General features: G+C 38.0%; 1 protein-coding gene across 4 annotated transcripts; it reads left to right on the forward strand.

Annotated features, from left to right (window-relative positions):
* The first annotated feature begins 15,248 nt into the window (after window positions 1-15,248).
* Window positions 15,249-19,061, forward strand: LOC135584309 (protein trichome birefringence-like 16). Of its 4 annotated transcripts, none has more exons than XM_065192564.1 (5): window positions 15,249-15,433; window positions 16,831-17,060; window positions 17,173-17,361; window positions 17,657-17,852; window positions 18,011-19,061. In XM_065192564.1, the coding sequence occupies exons 2-5, from the start codon at window positions 16,910-16,912 to the stop codon at window positions 18,837-18,839; spliced, it is 1,365 nt and encodes a 454-aa protein (XP_065048636.1). In that variant the 5' UTR covers window positions 15,249-15,433; window positions 16,831-16,909; the 3' UTR covers window positions 18,840-19,061. The 4 variants fall into 4 exon arrangements, with proteins under 4 accessions (XP_065048636.1, XP_065048637.1, XP_065048639.1 ...); XM_065192565.1 differs by having other exon boundaries at window positions 16,835-17,060; XM_065192567.1 differs by having other exon boundaries at window positions 16,906-17,060.
* The last annotated feature ends 287 nt before the right edge of the window (window positions 19,062-19,348 follow it).

Here is a 19,348-nt window from a genome sequence, read left to right on the forward strand (position 1 = left end):
TCCTCTTCCAATCGAAACACTTTGGTGGATTTGCAGAGGACAGTCTTCTCGATATTTCTAATACAAGTCTCGTATGCCTGAAACAATATCTCCTCCCTTTTCCTTCTTTCTTGTTCCTCGATTCGCCCCCCACGAAACCGTGCTGTCGTTTTCCTTCTTCCTTGCATTCTTTTCATCTGTTTCTGTTTTCTTCTCGTGAAGACTTTGTCGTCTTACTTCTTTTAGAAATTGGTCCTCTTATGGCAGTTGACGGAGAAGATTATTGTGATTTCGTTATCGCTCTTATGCGAGTATAATACGCTTTATTTGACAGGGATTCTGTACATTGTTTCTAAAACACACGTACACGCACACGTAAATATATAAATATATATATGCGAGTATAAAACGTTTTTTTTGACTTGATAGGGATTCTGCACGAGATATATATATATATATATATATATATATATATATATATATACATATACATATATATATATACATATATATATATATATACATATATATATATATATACATATATATATATATATGTATATATATATATATATATGTATATATATGTATATATACATATATACATATATACATATATATATATATACATATATATATATATACATATATATATATATATATATACATATATATATACATATATACATATATACATATATACATATATATATATACATATATATATATACATATATATATATATACATATATATATATAATTTGAGACATAATGGATGTTGTATTTAAGTATTCTACTTTTTGATACTGGATTTATAGGTTTAGAAGTTCCAGATCTAGCACAACCGGTCATCGGGAGTGGCAACCAACTTTACGATGACTGTTGAGTGTCGATAGAGGATCATCCACTCTCGATTTCATAATAGGAATATCTCATGTGTTCTTGTTCAGACAAATTTATAGTCAGGGTCATTCAGAAGGAGAAAAAATGAATTCTCCGAGAGAATCCGATTAGAATGAGACTCGAGTAGAAATCGTATGGATCTGACAACACTATACCCGATATATGGTCTTTGGGATATTAGATAGATGAGTGACTATAGATATATGGTAATTAAGGATAAATATGTCCAAAGGATTAGATTCTCCTATATCGTTTGAGGATTATGGTATAGTAGCATAGTACGTCCGCAGTCGATGAGTCGAGTGAATTATTATGGAGATAATAATTCATTGAGCCAAAAGGAGTTCTGACATGTATGACTCATGGTCATCTCAATATTGGGCCTAGAGGGTTACACACATATGATAGACATTATGATAATTAGAGGTTCGGATATAAGATATACGTCGGAGTCCCTATCTTATTGGATATCCAATAAGCTCTTGAATTATTGGATCCTATGGATGAGATCCAATAAGAGCCAATAAGAGATTATTATATAGAAATCTACTAATCTAAGTGACTTGGGTAGTTGGATGGAGATTCAATACTCAATAGGGTAGGATCCATTATGATTAGTTGATAAAGGGCCTCTATAAATAGGAGAGAACCAAACACCCATAGGCCAGAGGTTTCTTGGTTTTCACTTCATATTCTCCTCTTCCCTTCTCTTTCTCACATTGCATGTATAGAGTTTTGGGTAACGATTGAAGGAGCATCATCGTAGCCCTATTATGTGGATCACCATTAGAGAGGAGGGCGCTTGACCTCATTCATACTCTCTTAAAGATCTGTAGTGATTCAAGGATATACGATCTTCCTATGTAAAACACAATCTTTCATATATGCAGCTTTCAGTTTTGTGAATTTTATGCACAAATCTTCGCATGACGATGAACATATAATTAGTAAATTTAGAGATTTTTGTTTTATGTTATTTCGTTGTGCATGTGATGTCACTCTTAGATCACTCTACGGTAAACAATATAAAGAAAAAGGCAAATAAGAGAAGATATACCAGTTTTATAGTGGTTCGATCATCATAACCTACATCCACTCTCGATTCCCCCTCCGTTGAGGTCACCCGCCTCCACTATTGATCTTTTTTCAATAGGTGAAGATCAACTATCCTCTTACAACTATATTCTATTTTTGACAGGTTTAGGAGATAACCTTTATAATTCTCTCAGCCCTCCCTTAAACAAAAATTACACTCATAGAACAGGAGGGGAACTCTCATGGAATTAAACAGTGTTTTCCCACTTAAATCATAAGTTTTTGATTCACTTTTTCGTACTTTTTCGTGCAGGAAAGAGTGAGGTATTTATAAGCCCCAAATGACTTCAAAATGAAGTAAAAAAGTATCTCATCTTGAGTTTCCGGGGTACTGGCGATACCACCGCCTACTCCCTTGACAACTGGCGATACTACCATTAGTCAAAATGGTACGATCGCCTGATAAAACCTCAGAGATTGGGCTCTAACGGTACCACCACCTGTTAGGCGGTACCACCGCTTGACAATATTAACTTATGATGGTATCACCGCCCAAACAATACTTGGGAGATCAAGCCTCAAACGATTCCATCGCCAAATGTAGCTCTAGGTCACTGAATGTGCCATCTATCCAACCCAATTCAGCTCAAATTTGTCCGGTTAGTAGGATTACTCCTAAACTAACTCAAATTGACACCTAACTATACTAATTAAGGCTAAAACAATTATAATACAAGCAATCTTAGTTATTCGGTATGTCAATTATTCATCTGAACTTCTGGCGAACTCTTAACGAACTTTCGGTGAGTTTTCGGTGCATCATCCGAATCTTGGACGTAATATTCGATCCATTCGTTCTCAGCGCATTATTCAATTGTTCTGGCTCGATGCCTGTGTTAGGATCAAGAGCACTAAGAGGGGGGGGTGAATTAGTGCAGCGGAAACCTTATAATAATTTTAAAACAAAAAGCTGCGTTCGTTCAAAAACGATTATGATGCAAAAGCAAATTCTCAGTTTGTATCTAAGTGCAGTTTGCGTCTAAGCGCAGATTGTGTCTAAGCGCAATTTTGCGTCTAAGCGCAGATTGCGTCTAAGCGCAGTTTGCGTCTAAGCGCAGTTTTGCGTCTAAGCGCAGTTTTGCGTCTAAGCGCAGTTTTGCGTCTAAACGCAGTTTTACGTCTAAACGTAGTTTTACGTCTAAACGCAGATTTACGTCTAAACGCAGTTTTACGTCTAAACGCAGATTTACGTCTAAACGCAGTTTTACGTCTAAACGCAGTTTTACGTCTAGACGCAGATTTACGTCTAAACTTTGAAACTCGTTTGTATATTCGCAGAAGGCAGTATGCAGTTGAAATCAAGACGTAAACGTAAACTGAAATCTGATGATTGAGCGAAGAAAGCCGATTTACGTCCGAATGCAGTTTTACGTCTAAATGTTGAAACTCGTTCGTAAAATCGTAGAGGACAGATTGCAGTTATTAATAGGATTAAAATGTAAGCGTAAACTGCAAGGAAGCTCGTTCGTAAAAGCGCGGAAAACAGTTCTGCAGAATCAAACGTAAACGTAAACTGTAATGTACGAAAATACAAGTTTACGTCTGAATGCAGATTTGGAAGAACAGCACTTAGAACTTGTTCGTGAAAGCGCAGAGAGCAGTAGTGATGAGGGAGGTTTGCAGTAATGATAGAGTGCTCGAAATTAAACGCAAACCAGAGATTTAGAGTGGTTCGGTCAGCCTTGACCTACTCCACTTTTGGCTTCCTCCACCGATGAGGTTGCCGACGTCAACTAGCTGCCTTCCTTCAATGGGCGAAGGCCAAACTTCCCTCTTACAGTTTCTCTCCTTTTGACAGGCTTAGGAGACAACCTTTACAGACCTTTCTCTCCTCACTTTACAGTTGAAAACTTGAAGAACAGAAGGAGGAGACTCAAGGATTTACAACACTTTTGAGCTCTTTAGAATCACAGAAAAGATCACAATTTCGGTATAGGTCTGTATCTTTTCAGTGCTGAATGGGTGGGGTATTTATAGGCCCCAACCCAGTTCAAAATTCGAGCTCAAAACGATCAAATCGATCTAATCCCAGAATTTCTGGGATCAGGCGGTTGCACCTCTCAACTGGAGAGGTGGCACCGCCTGGCAGAGCTCGAAGACTGAGCTCTGCCGATTGCTTCTTCTCTGCCAGAGCTCGAAGACTGAGCTCGATGGTTGCATCACCTGGCAGAGCTCGAAGACTGAGCTTGGTGGTTGCATCACCTGGCAGAGCTCGAAATCTGAGCTTGGTGGTTGCATCACTTGGCAGAGCTCCAAACTGAGCTCAAGCTGATGCACCATTCTGCCATAGCTCGAAGACTGAGCTTGGTGAATTCATCACCTGGCAAAGCTCGAGACTGAGCTTAGGCTGATGCACCACTCTGCCAAAGCTCGAAGACTGAGCTTGGTGGTTGCATCGCCTGGCAGAGCTCGGAACTTGAGCTCTGGCGGTGCAACCTCTTGGCTGGAGCGGTTGCACCTCCCAGCCTTGCAACCCTGGCGGTTGCACCTCCTGGCTGGGGCGGTTGCACCTCCCAGCCCCACAGCCCAGGCGGTTGCACCTCCTGGCTGGGGCGGTTGCACCTCCCAGCCCCACAGCCCAGGCGGTTGCACCTCCTGGCTGGGGCGGTTGCACCTCCTGGTGCAATCAGGGTCCGAATGGTTCACTCCATTCGACCCACTTTGAATCTTTTCAGGGGCCCAATTGCCCCAAGATTAAGCTAATGGGATCACCTCCCATTTTCATGCTTAATCATCGTGCTAACTACGATTATCTCTAAGACAACTTCTGCAGCTTGCTCCGATGCGTCAATCGCTTCTTCCGGCGAGTTTCCGGCCAACTTCCGTCGATCAACCGATAACCCTCGGTGATCCTTCTGCGGACATCCGGCATACTCATGGACTTTGCGACGATCCACTTGGCGAGTTCCGACGAGCTTCGCTTGGCAAGCTTCTGGACTTCTCGGATCTGTTCTCTCTGAACCTCCGACGACCGTCCGAACTTCCGTCGAACTCTCGAACTCCCAACGTGATCATGATCTTGACTCCGGCGCAACTCCTGCTGCTTGTCTTAATCGTAGTTAATCCTGCACACTTATCTCAACACATAGATTAGATAACAAATGACAATTGACTTCATCATCAAAATCCGAGATTCAACAATCTCCCCCTTTTTGATGATGACAATCAATTGATAAAGGAGTTATCCTTAACTCCCCCTATCTATATGCCATAGTTGAGATAAGTCAACCTTGAATTCAAGACCTAAGAATTCAAGTGACGCATTGATAAGTTAGATCAGTTAAACTTATCAATGCTCCCATCATGATGCCTATCATGATGTATCTCTTCAAGAATTATGTCAAGGCATGACATACATCATCAAGTTTGTATGATTGTGTTTGTAACCATTCATCATGTAATCATAAAACAACTAAGGACTTTTTACATGATGCTCATATTTGAGATTTTCTAGTACGTTTGCATTTTCTTCACAATATCAAATCAAGATATGATGCAAACTATAGTACATGTTCACATATCTCTTGGTGATGCAAGGATGGCATATCATTGTTTATGGCATCACTCAAGTATTTGTAACTATGACATAGATATGATTATGGCAGTTCAGCTATGACATAGTGTTTATCAATTCATGTTTATCAATTCATATTTTTCTCCCCCTTTGTCATCAACAAAAAGCATGATAGCATGATCAAGCATATAAAGGAAGTCATGACACATATATCTCTTTATTGTTTTTGCTTGACGGAGGAAAGTCATTTTCCAAGGAGTTTTCATAAGAGTGTACGGGAACATCCCATTTTTAGCATACAACCTGAAAAATGAACTTCTTACATGCATTTGGTTAAGAATATTTGTCACATAATTTGCAACATGTTATTTGATCAAGCGTTTGTCAAGGCATGTAATAGTAATAACATCCGAAAAATAATTTTAACTAGTTTAAGTATTTGGACACACCAACATACCTAATTCTCTTCTTATGTAATCAAATTGTTCTTCACATAGGGGTTTTGTGAAGATATCAGCCAGTTGATGTTTGGTATCAATAAACTCTATGGTCACGTCATGATTAGTGACATGATCACGTATAAAGTGATGTCTAATATCAATGTGTTTTGTTCTTGAGTGTTGTATAGGATTTTTAGTTAAGCATATTGCACTCGTGTTATCACATTTAATGGGAATATTTTTAAGATTCACTTTGTAATCTTCTAAAGTGTTTTTCATCCATACAACTTGTGCACAGCATGCACTTGCTGCAATGTATTCAGCTTCGGTTGTTGATAGGGCAACCGAGTTTTGTTTCTTAGATGACCAGGATACAAGGGCATGTCCTAAAAATTGACATGATCCTGATGTGCTTTTTCTGTCTAGTTTACAGCCAGCAAAGTCCGCATCAGCATAGGCTGTTAATTCAAAATTTTCTGTTTTTGGGTACCATAATCCTAGATTGGTAGTTCCATTAAGATATCTGAGTATTCTTTTGACAGCTTTGAGATGAGATATCTTAGGGTCTGATTGAAATCTAGCACAAAGTCCTACACTGAACATAATGTCTGGTCTGGTGGCAGTGAGGTAAAGTAAACTTCCTATCATACCCCTATAGGTTTTTTGATCGAAGCTTTCTCCATTCTCATCAATTTCTAACTTAGTGGAGGTGCTCATAGGAGTGTCAATGGCTTTTGAATTATTCATTTTGAACTTCTTTAGCAAACTTACAGCATATTTGGTTTGACTAATAAAGATGCCATTGCTTAGTTGTTTGATTTGTAGGCCTAAGAAGAATGTTAACTCTCCCATTAGACTCATTTCGAATTCATGACTCATAGTTTTCGAAAAGGATTCACAAAGAGATTCATTTGTAGAACCAAAGATAATGTCATCAACATAAATCTGAACAATGAGAAAATCATTTTCAAAATTCTTGATAAACAATGTAGTATCAACCTTGCCTTTTACGAAATTATTTTCAATGAGAAAAGAGCTAAGTCTCTCATACCAAGCCCTTGGGGCTTGCTTTAAACCATAGAGAGCTTTAGTTAATCTAAACACATGATTAGGGTAGCCATTATTTTCAAATCCAGGAGGTTGTTCAACATAAACTTCTTCGGAAATGAAACCATTTAGAAAAGCGCTTTTAACATCCATTTGAAACAACTTAAAATTATTGCAACTAGCATAGGCAAGGAGCATCCTTATGGCTTCCAATCGAGCCACAGGTGCGAAGGTTTCTTCGTAATCGATACCTTCTTCTTGGTTGAAACCTTTGGCCACTAATCTAGCCTTGTTTCTAACCACGATACCATTTTCATCTTGCTTGTTTCTAAAGACCCATTTAGTACCAATTACTAAATGGTCATTTGGCCTGGGAACAAGCGTCCACACCTCATTTCTCTCAAATTGATTTAATTCATCTTGCATTGCGATAATCCATGAATCATCTTTCATGGCTTCATCAACACATTTGGGTTCAATTTGGGAGAGAAAAGCGGTGTTGGCACAAAAGTTTTTAAAAGAAGATCGTGTTTGAACCCCCTTTGATGTGTCTCCTAGGATTAGCTCCTTAGGATGAGCATCTATATACTTCCAATCCTTGGGTAAGGATGTTTTGGAAGTGGATGCAACCAAGTTGCTAGTTGGAGACGGGGTTTCGTTTAAATTCAAGGAATCAAAATTAATATCATCATCAAGATCATTTTTCTTAATTTCTGAAATCTCATTGAAAACAACATGGATGGATTCTTCAATAATTAAGGTTCTTTTATTGAAGATGCGAAAAGCTTTAGAAACCGAAGAATAACCAAGAAAAATTCCTTCATCAGATTTAGCATCGAATTTTCCTAAGTTATCCTTTTCATTCAAGATAAAACACTTACACCCAAAGACTTTAAAATATGAGACATTGGGTTTTTTGTTATTCCATAACTCATAAGGAGTTTTGGTGAGTAAGGGTCTTACTAGGACTCTATTTAAAATATAACATGCAGTGTTTACAGCTTCGGCCCAAAAATATTTGGGTAGGCTATGTTCATTCAACATGGTTCTAGCCATTTCTTGCAAATTTCGATTTTTTCTTTCTACTACCCCATTTTGTTGAGGATTTCTTGGAGTAGAGAAGTTATGGTTGTATCCGTTGAGTTCACAGAATTCTTGGAAGTCATGGTTTTGAAATTCTCCACCGTGATCACTTCTAATTGACGAAATCATAGATTCCTTCTCATTTTGAACAAGTTTACAAAACTTGGTAAAATGTCTAAAGCATTCATTTTTTTGTTTTAAGAAGTAGGTCCATGTATATCTGCTATAGTCATCAATAATGACAAAGGCGTATTTGCTACCTCCTAGACTCGATGTAGAGATTGGTCCGAACAAGTCCATATGGATCAATTGTAAGGGCCTAGAGGTGCTTATTTGATTCTTAGCTTTGAAGCTACCCCTAATTTGCTTACCTAATTGGCAAGCATCACATACATTATCTTTGATGAACTTGATATGAGGAATTCCTCTTACAAGTTCTCTAGATGATACTTGATTGATTAGTTTCATGCTAGCATGACCTAATCTTCTATGCCATAGCCAAGCATCCTCATTCATAACGGCAAAGCACATTTCATCACATAAGTCATTGATGTCAATAGTGTATACGTTGTTTTGTTTTAATGCAATCATAGATATATTTTTGTGTGGTTTTTCAATGATGCAGGCATTAGATTCAAATCTTATAATATATCCTTTATCACATAATTGACTAATGCTCAAGAGGTTATGTTTTAAACCATCAACTAGTAAAACATCTTCAATAGAGAGGTTGGATTTGTTACCTATGGTTCCTTTGCCAATGATTTTACCCTTGTTGTTGTCTCCGAAGGTGACATATCCTTCGTCTATGCTAGAGAGCTTAGAGAATTGAGATGGATCTCCGGTCATATGCCTTGAGCATCCACTATCAAGGTACCATTTCTTGCTCCTAGCTTGCGATTGTTTAGTTTTCTACAAGAAAGGATGACGTTTAGGTACCCATTTGCTTTTGGGTGCCTCATAAATAGATCTACATTTTCTATCATGTTGCATAGAGTTTATCATGGTTCCTTTAGGAACCCAAATTAATTTGTTTGGACTTATTTTCTTGAATGGACAACAATGTGTCTTGTGTCCAGATTTGCAACAAAAGTTGCACTTGGTTTGGTTTTGAACATGTAAGATGGGGCCTTTTACAAAGGTAGTTGGATTTCGGTGAGGACTCCTCACAAATCCAATCCCACTTCTTTTGGGAGCATGACCCTTGTTTGTAAGGATCATGTTTAATGACTTGCTACCAACCTCGAATTTCTTCAAGGTGTCCTTAAGCAGCAAGTTTTCTTTTTGTATAGTTTCTAAATCATGACATTTGATACATGAGTTTAAACTATCATGATGTTTGACTTTTAACTTATCAAACTCACAAGTAAGATTATCATGTACCCTTTTTAGCAACTTATATTTTCTATTTATAACTTTGCATTCATCAAATAAATCATGGAAGGCATTTAATAATTCATCGAAAGATAAATCAGCATCTAATAAATCTGTTACCTCCCCTTCGATGGCCATAAAGGCGTAATGAGCAACTTGCTCGGTGTTGGATTCTTCTTCCTCGGATGCGCTCGAATCATCCCATGTTGCTTGGAGCGCCTTCTTCTTTGTTGTTCTTTTCTTGACTTGGGGACAATCACTTTTGTAATGTCCCGGCTTTTTACATTCATAGCAGATCACTTGGTCCTTCTTAGGTTCAAGTTTATTTTTCATATCGTTTTTAAACTTGTTTCTTTTGAAGAATTTTTTAAACTTTCTTGTCAACAGTGCCAAGTCATCGTCACAATCCTCATCACTTGAGTTTTCTCTCAAGTGGCATTCAGAAGTTTTAAGTGCCATATCCTTCCTGTTCTTTGGAAGGATGTCTTCTTGCTCTTCATGAGCTTTGCAGGTCATTTCGTAGGTCATTAATGACCCGATTAGTTCTTCAAGAGGGAAATTTTGCAGATCTTTTGCCTCTTGAATGGCGGTGACTTTAGGATCCCAACTCTTAGGAAGGGATCTTAGTATCTTATTAACAAGCTCAAAATCCGAAAAGCTCTTTCCGAGACCTTTTAAACCGTTGACGACATCCGTGAAACGGGTAAACATGTCGCCAATGGTTTCACTCGGTTTCATTCGAAAAAGTTCAAAAGAATGCAGCAACAGATTGATTTTTGACTCTTTCACTCTACTTGTGCCCTCGTGGGTCACTTCAAGTGTGTGCCAAATATCAAAAGCAGTTTCGCAAGTTGAAACACGATTAAATTCGTTTTTATCTAGTGCGCAAAATAAGGCATTCATAGCCTATGCATTAAGAGCGAAAGCCTTCTTTTCCAAATCGTTCCAATCGATCATTGGAAGAGAAGATTTTGAAAATCCATTTTCAACAAGGTTCCATAGTTCAAAATCCATAGAAATAAGAAAGATCCTCATTCGGGTCTTCCAGTAAGTGTAGTCCGTTCCACTGAACATGGGTGGACGTGTAATCGAATGCCCCTCTTGGTTTCCGGCGTATGCCATCTCTCTTGGGTTTTAATCCTTTAGAGAGTTAACCGAGCTCTGATACCAATTGTTAGGATCAAGAGCACTAAGAGGGGGGGGTGAATTAGTGCAGCGGAAACCTTATAATAATTTTAAAACAAAAAGCTGCGTTCGTTCAAAAACGATTATGATGCAAAAGCAAATTCTCAGTTTGTATCTAAGTGCAGTTTGCGTCTAAGCGCAGATTGTGTCTAAGCGCAATTTTGCGTCTAAGCGCAGATTGCGTCTAAGCGCAGTTTGCGTCTAAGCGCAGTTTTGCGTCTAAGCGCAGTTTTGCGTCTAAGCGCAGTTTTGCGTCTAAACGCAGTTTTACGTCTAAACGTAGTTTTACGTCTAAACGCAGATTTACGTCTAAACGCAGTTTTACGTCTAAACGCAGTTTTACGTCTAAACGCAGATTTACGTCTAAACGCAGTTTTACGTCTAAACGCAGTTTTACGTCTAGACGCAGATTTACGTCTAAACTTTGAAACTCGTTTGTATATTCGCAGAAGGCAGTATGCAGTTGAAATCAAGACGTAAACGTAAACTGAAATCTGATGATTGAGCGAAGAAAGCCGATTTACGTCCGAATGCAGTTTTACGTCTAAATGTTGAAACTCGTTCGTAAAATCGTAGAGGACAGATTGCAGTTATTAATAGGATTAAAATGTAAGCGTAAACTGCAAGGAAGCTCGTTCGTAAAAGCGCGGAAAACAGTTCTGCAGAATCAAACGTAAACGTAAACTGTAATGTACGAAAATACAAGTTTACGTCTGAATGCAGATTTGGAAGAACAGCACTTAGAACTTGTTCGTGAAAGCGCAGAGAGCAGTAGTGATGAGGGAGGTTTGCAGTAATGATAGAGTGCTCGAAATTAAACGCAAACCAGAGATTTAGAGTGGTTCGGTCAGCCTTGACCTACTCCACTTTTGGCTTCCTCCACCGATGAGGTTGCCGACGTCAACTAGCTGCCTTCCTTCAATGGGCGAAGGCCAAACTTCCCTCTTACAATTTCTCTCCTTTTGACAGGCTTAGGAGACAACCTTTACAGACCTTTCTCTCCTCACTTTACAGTTGAAAACTTGAAGAACAGAAGGAGGAGACTCAAGGATTTACAACACTTTTGAGCTCTTTAGAATCACAGAAAAGATCACAATTTCGGTATAGGTCTGTATCTTTTCAGTGCTGAATGGGTGGGGTATTTATAGGCCCCAACCCAGTTCAAAATTCGAGCTCAAAACGATCAAATCGATCTAATCCCAGAATTTCTGGGATCAGGCGGTTGCACCTCTCAACTGGAGAGGTGGCACCGCCTGGCAGAGCTCGAAGACTGAGCTCTGCCGATTGCTTCTTCTCTGCCAGAGCTCGAAGACTGAGCTCGATGGTTGCATCACCTGGCAGAGCTCGAAGACTGAGCTTGGTGGTTGCATCACCTGGCAGAGCTCGAAATCTGAGCTTGGTGGTTGCATCACTTGGCAGAGCTCCAAACTGAGCTCAAGCTGATGCACCATTCTGCCATAGCTCGAAGACTGAGCTTGGTGAATTCATCACCTGGCAAAGCTCGAGACTGAGCTTAGGCTGATGCACCACTCTGCCAAAGCTCGAAGACTGAGCTTGGTGGTTGCATCGCCTGGCAGAGCTCGGAACTTGAGCTCTGGCGGTGCAACCTCTTGGCTGGAGCGGTTGCACCTCCCAGCCTTGCAACCCTGGCGGTTGCACCTCCTGGCTGGGGCGGTTGCACCTCCCAGCCCCACAGCCCAGGCGGTTGCACCTCCTGGCTGGGGCGGTTGCACCTCCCAGCCCCACAGCCCAGGCGGTTGCACCTCCTGGCTGGGGCGGTTGCACCTCCTGGTGCAATCAGGGTCCGAATGGTTCACTCCATTCGACCCACTTTGAATCTTTTCAGGGGCCCAATTGCCCCAAGATTAAGCTAATGGGATCACCTCCCATTTTCATGCTTAATCATCGTGCTAACTACGATTATCTCTAAGACAACTTCTGCAGCTTGCTCCGATGCGTCAATCGCTTCTTCCGGCGAGTTTCCGGCCAACTTCCGTCGATCAACCGATAACCCTCGGTGATCCTTCTGCGGACATCCGGCATACTCCTGGACTTTGCGACGATCCACTTGGCGAGTTCCGACGAGCTTCGCTTGGCAAGCTTCTGGACTTCTCGGATCTGTTCTCTCTGAACCTCCGACGACCGTCCGAACTTCCGTCGAACTCTCGAACTCCCAACGTGATCATGATCTTGACTCCGGCGCAACTCCTGCTGCTTGTCTTAATCGTAGTTAATCCTGCACACTTATCTCAACACATAGATTAGATAACAAATGACAATTGACTTCATCATCAAAATCCGAGATTCAACAGCCTGATCTTTAACTTCCGCCTAACGTTCAATTCTTTAATTGTTTTACCTTTTTATGATCATAGTTAGTCTCGCATTACTTTTCTTAATAAATAGATTAGATAATAAATCAATTAATTTAATCATCAAAATTGGAGATTCAATATATATATGATTTTTATAAAAATATCCATATACATATGATTATCTTTTCTACAATAATATTTTTAACTTAAAAAACCAAAAGATCCCTAAAACAATTTTTGGTCAAAATTTTTATCGATTTTTAGAAATTTTAAATTATTATACTATTTTCATTTGACTCATTTATAATATTTTTCAATAGCATTTATAATTTTTTTTATAGAAGTAGTAAAAATATTATAAACACTATTAAAAAATATTATAATTGACATCATACTATATCTCTTTCTATTATTATTATTTGTAAATCATTGTGATACCATATATTTAGGCTCGTATTTGATTTGGTTGAGGTTAGACGTTTATTTGGATTGAATATTCTTTATAGTATTTTATTTTGATAGTCAAAACATTATAACAAGTAATTTTTTATTTTTATTTGGATGATGTTGTTCCTAAATTATTATAAATATATATTTGAATCATAATATGATATATCAAATACATTCTATATGTTTTGATTTTATTCGATTTATTTATAATAATTTTAAATAAACTTTACAGTGTTTTTGTTGTTGTGGTCAAAACACTTTAATAAGCCAAAAACACTGTAACATATCAAGATACTTTAATAGATGAAATATATATATATATATATATATATATATATATATATATATATATATATATATATATATCCCACCTCTCAAGACATTTATGTCTTATCGAATATGTATGTCCATATATTCATTACACATGCATTGGATGTATGTTCCATATACTCAATTACTCATGCGTTGGAGTTTTGTAGGAGACGTGAAGTGACATGTATGTCCATATATTCATTACACATGCATTGGATGTATGTTTAATGTGTCCATATACTCATTACTCATGCATTTGTAGGAGACGTGAAGTGACATGTATGTCCATATATTCATTACACATGCATTGGATGTATGTTTAATGTGTCCATATACTCATTACTCATGCATTTTGTAGGAGACGTGAAGTGACATCGGCGACGAAAGATACGGTGGAAGTACTCATATTTTTGTGGGGTTGCGGTTAGAAAGATACACTTTATTTTCCTTGAGAATTTATTGATTGAATTACGATACTATTGTAACATCTTAATCTTTCTTTTCGATGATGTGCAAATGAATTCATAGTAAATGGTGCATACGTCAATACCATCTTTCTTATAATTTAATTTTAATTCATCAAATCTTTCTAAATTTATTATGTTTGCAGAAAATTGTTATTTTTTCTTTAGATTCATCTGATGTAAATTTACGTCAATACCTATTATGCAGAGAATAGCTTACAATAAATATACGTCAAGATAATCTATTTAGCTTCATCTGATGTAAGTTTTTCTTTAAATTAGTTATATATACATAAGTAAAATATGACCACATATTTTGAGCTTTCATAATAAATTGTCACAAATTGTTTCTTAATTCACTATATACTCCGATACGATCAAAAAAATACATTACAAGAGTTCCTTTTTTTTTTTTTTGAGTTTCTATACAATTATAACAATAAAAAAACCTGAACAAACAATTAATAATTTTCTTCATAGTTGACATAAATATGAATACTTGGTTTCACTTAAATAAATTTCTTCTAACTATGTGGGAGGGCATAAACATGAGATCTAAGCTTTTAAAAAAAGAAAAAGGAAAATTATATATATTATTTCCATAAATTCATGTTCAAAAGCTAAAGAGTCATCAAATGATCAGTATAAGTGAAAGGGGATTTTAGATGCTTAAATTAAAATTGTTTTTTGGTTGATAATGGACAATCTTAATTAATGAGTTTTAATGAGCGATATTCAAATTAGTTAATATATATATATTATTAGGTAAGTAATAAATCTCAGATTCGAATGCTTATAGTGAATTGAGAGCGAAGCATTTAAATTGACGAACGAATATAATATTTATAGAGATGCATACGTCATAATTAGAATTTGGATGGGTAAATGCGCTCATTCCAAACATTTACGCACAGAACTATTCTTTCCCCAAAAAAGAAAACTATATTACATTTGAAAGGAATGAAAAAATGGGGATGCAGCGACGAGTTTACACGCGTCGAGACGCGGAGTTCACTGGGATCGGACGGCTGAAAAGTGTTTTGATTATTATCTATTATCTGTAATTTCGTAAAAATGCTGATTCCTTCCCCTTCACGACGTCGGTCGATTACTTCTCGGAGAAAGCAACGGCGGCCCGACCACTTCGCGGTAGAAAATTAGCCGCCCTCGTCCCCTTCCCTTCTTTCCTTCTCTCCTCCCTCGAGTCCGTCGCTTCTTCTGCATTCGATTTCCTCTGAATCGATCGGATTCGGACCCACACATCCTGCAAGGTACGAGCCGATACACTCTTCGTGTGGGTTGTCTAGTTTCCTTTTCGGAGTCTGGTTTGGTATTTGGTGCAAGTCAAGCCATCATCACTGCGAAATCTCTTTCCTTTCCGCTTCCCCTTCATGATTCATCGTCAAATCAAGGAAAAAAATAATCAATGTGATTATAGCGACCGAGCTTTTCGCCCTAATTTCTTGGATTTAATTCCTCTTTTCTTTTTTTTTTCTATTTCGTGTTGTTGTATGCCTATCTCGTCTTACGTTTAATTTGTTTTCGGTAAGTAGTAGATCTATCCCAAACTCTGAAAAATCTGGAGATATTAGGACTTTTTGAGCTCAAGACATAGATGTGCACTCTCTTGATGACCGGGAAAATGCTGATCTTTCTTCATGTCCTGCATGAATCTTATAAACGTTGTTCCAATCTTTGGGCAAACATTTTTCCTAGATTTATTTTTGACTAGCAGGACTCTAATGATGGCTCATGAAGCCTCACAAACATTTGGGACAATGGCTAGTAATTGCGGTTCTACTTCTGGATTTTGATGATTAGCAGAGTTTGAGATATCTAGCATGTTGGTTTCTTCTTTCAAGATTTGGGTTTCTGTAGCTGTTGTACTGACAGAAATTGGAAGAGTTGATCCAATTGAATGGGAACTCTGGTTTCACTTATTCTCTTTGTCCTATTCTGCATGTATCAAATTTTGATTAGATAAATACTATATGGAAATTGATAAGAGTTATCAAACTCGTGTTTCAGGGTGTCGACCGACCTATTTGTTCATCCACAAGCATCTAACAACTTAGCAATCTTTTCTCCCGCATTGTTTTCTGCATCAGTTGTGTTACATTTGAATCAATCATTGCAGGAGAGGATGATCCAGTTGGCATGCATATCGGTGAACTAAAGGATAGTGTAGGTTCACAATTGTATTATGATTATCAATTAAGATATATAAAATTCAACAAGCATGCAAATATGTCAACTAGCATTACACAATAAGCTGCTGCAGCATTATGAATCCATCTGCCTGGATCAGGTATGGGAAGTCATCATGTAATCTTAGAGATGAGCTAGTTGATATTCTGGTGACATAACTACTGCAACCTACTTGCGTCCAATTGAAGTTGCACATGGAGGTTTTTCTAGGCTTGGGAAGAGTTTAAGAATATAGGGGCAAATCAAGTTAGATAAAGGTTACAACGTGAGGTACAAACAGTGTTTTAAAGAGCTAAACCATAAACACTTGGAAGGATTGAAGTGTTTGTTCTTTATCAATCTTTTTAATTAGTTTAGTTGTTTTTATATTTGCATCGTCTGTTGATGTCTGTAAGATAAATCATCAGAACAGAAGTTTGACCCCCTCCTTTTCATTCTTTTTCTTTACATTCTCCGGCAGACAGGAAACTGGATCTTGTGATGTTATGTCTGCACACCTTTTAAGCCAAAAATAAGTGGTTTGGCTTGTTTGTAGAGGGATGAAATTGGGGACTCTAAATGGACTGAGAGGTAAACGTCTTTCGCTCACTCTCATCATCATCTTCACAACGCTTCTTATATGGGGATGGGAGAGAACACCGCACCAAGATACTTTCCACCCACAACATGAGCAGGATTTGTATCCTCAAGGTCTGTTATGTTCTTTTATTATACATCAATATTCATTTCTTTAATTCTTTTGCTAATAATGGTGTTCTATCTTTCCTCACCATTTAGTTCTCTGGTTTTTTATTAATTCCAGTTGCTCGCATTAAGTATATCCATCAGCTTCCATCAGAAGAGGAAGATTTTCCAGATGCTGACACAATTGGAAATCGGACAAATGGAACAGTACCGCAAGTTCTCAGTGATAAGCCAGTAGGTTCTCCAACAGCAAGTAAAACAACAGAAGTGGATGAAGGTCTTCAAGCAATAACTGTAGAGAATAACGGTAGTCTTTTGCTCTTGATGATGTTTCATATTGCAGTTGTTCCAATTTCCTAGAGTCAATTTTCTGATTCTCAAATGATACGTATATGTGATAAGTTGCATGAACTCTTTCATTTTTAATTCCTTGTAAAATTTGTGTTTCCTCATCATTTAATATGTGATAACCTTTAATCTTTCTGCATTCGATAAACTAGATAGCAATTTTTGTGCTAATCATCTATCTGACTAGATTTCAGAAGATGTTTGAAGTTTATTAATTCATCATCCACAATGTTCTGATCTCTTGATTATGTTAGCTTGTAACTACGCAAAAGGGAAATGGGTTTCACACGAGAGAAGACCTTTGTATTCTGGGTTTGGATGTAAACAGTGGCTATCTGAACCTTGGGCATGTAGATTGACTCAGCGGAAAGATTTCTCCTATGAAAAATTCAGATGGCAGCCAGAAAGCTGTGATATGCCCGAGTTTGAGGGTTCCAAATTCTTGAGAAGGTGCAGTTACTTTTTCTTTTGTTGTCGTCCTTTATTTGATGCATGTTTGGTGGTCTCATTGATGTTCGTGTATTCTAGGACCAAAGTATCGTTTATGTATTCTAGAATATGAGGAACTATTGTTTTTTTTGCTTTCTAAATGTTTAAATGTCTTTTAGGATGCAGGACAAAACCATTGCCTTTGTAGGGGATTCCTTGGGAAGACAGCAGTTCCAATCACTTATGTGTATGGTGTCCGGTGGCGAACAAAGATCCGATGTGGAAGATGTTGGGCTACAGTATGGTTTTGTCACAGGCCCTGATGCTGCACGACCAAATGGTTGGGCTTATCGGTTCTCAAGCACCAATACCACCATCTTGTACTACTGGTCTGCAACCCTCTGTGATGTGGAACCTCTGAATGTATCAGATGCAGCTACTAATTATGCCATGCACCTTGATCGGCCAACATCATTTTTAAGCCAAAATCTTCATAGATTTGATGTTCTGATTCTTAACACTGGCCACCACTGGAACAGAGGGAAGCTAAATGCTAATAGGTGGGAAATGTATGTTAATGGAGCACCCAACACCGACAAGAAGCTTGCACCCATGGGAAGTGCCAAAGATTTTGCTGTTCATAGTGTCGTCAAGTGGTTAGACGGCCAGCTGCCACTGCATCCACGGCTGAAAGCATTTTATAGGTCAATTTCTCCCAGGCATTTCTTTAATGGAGAGTGGAACTCTGGAGGCACTTGTGATAATACCAAACCACTGGCAGGTGGGAGTGTTGTTTCACAGGATGCTGCTGTTGATGTAGCTGCTGTAAGTGCTGTGAATGGCACGAGTGTTGAGCTTTTGGATATCACTGCTTTATCCCAACTGAGGGATGAGGGGCATATCTCCAAGTACAGTATTAAAGGCACACAAGGTGTTCAGGATTGCTTGCATTGGTGCCTGCCAGGTATTCCTGATACATGGAATGAGATCTTAGCCGCTCAGCTCTAAGCTATCATCTGAGTGCAAATATTAAAAAATGTGTAGCCATTCTTTCTAATGTTTTGTAAGGCTATGTTTAAGGAAATCAATTGGACCTCTTTGAGGTAGATAATGGCATGAGAGAGAGAGAGAGAGAGAGAGAGAGAGATCATTTAGTATGGAGATGATTTTGTTGCCAATGTAACATTCTCTGTTTTCTTTGTTACACATTAAATGACTGAGTTTTCTTTAGAGATGTGCAAAAGGAATCATAATGCCCTGAGAAATACATAAAACTATGAAATCATTTTGACAGGAGAACTATTCAAAGCTAGTATTTATTTCTAGCTACTGGTTTATTCACTCATATAACCTAGTGAAATTTACATGGCATTTGTGCAAGCTCAAGACATTATATTAGATTCTGTGGCCTATTGAAAGATCAATTTTATCTGATGATAGGTCATTACAATCATATGTTTCATAGAAATGAAAATAAATTTATGTGGTTCATTATTTCATTTTAAATGTTCATATTT

The sequence above is a fragment of the Musa acuminata genome, chromosome BXJ1-7 (assembly GCF_036884655.1).
Source record: "Musa acuminata AAA Group cultivar baxijiao chromosome BXJ1-7, Cavendish_Baxijiao_AAA, whole genome shotgun sequence".
NCBI classification, from domain to species: Eukaryota; Viridiplantae; Streptophyta; class Magnoliopsida; order Zingiberales; family Musaceae; genus Musa; species Musa acuminata.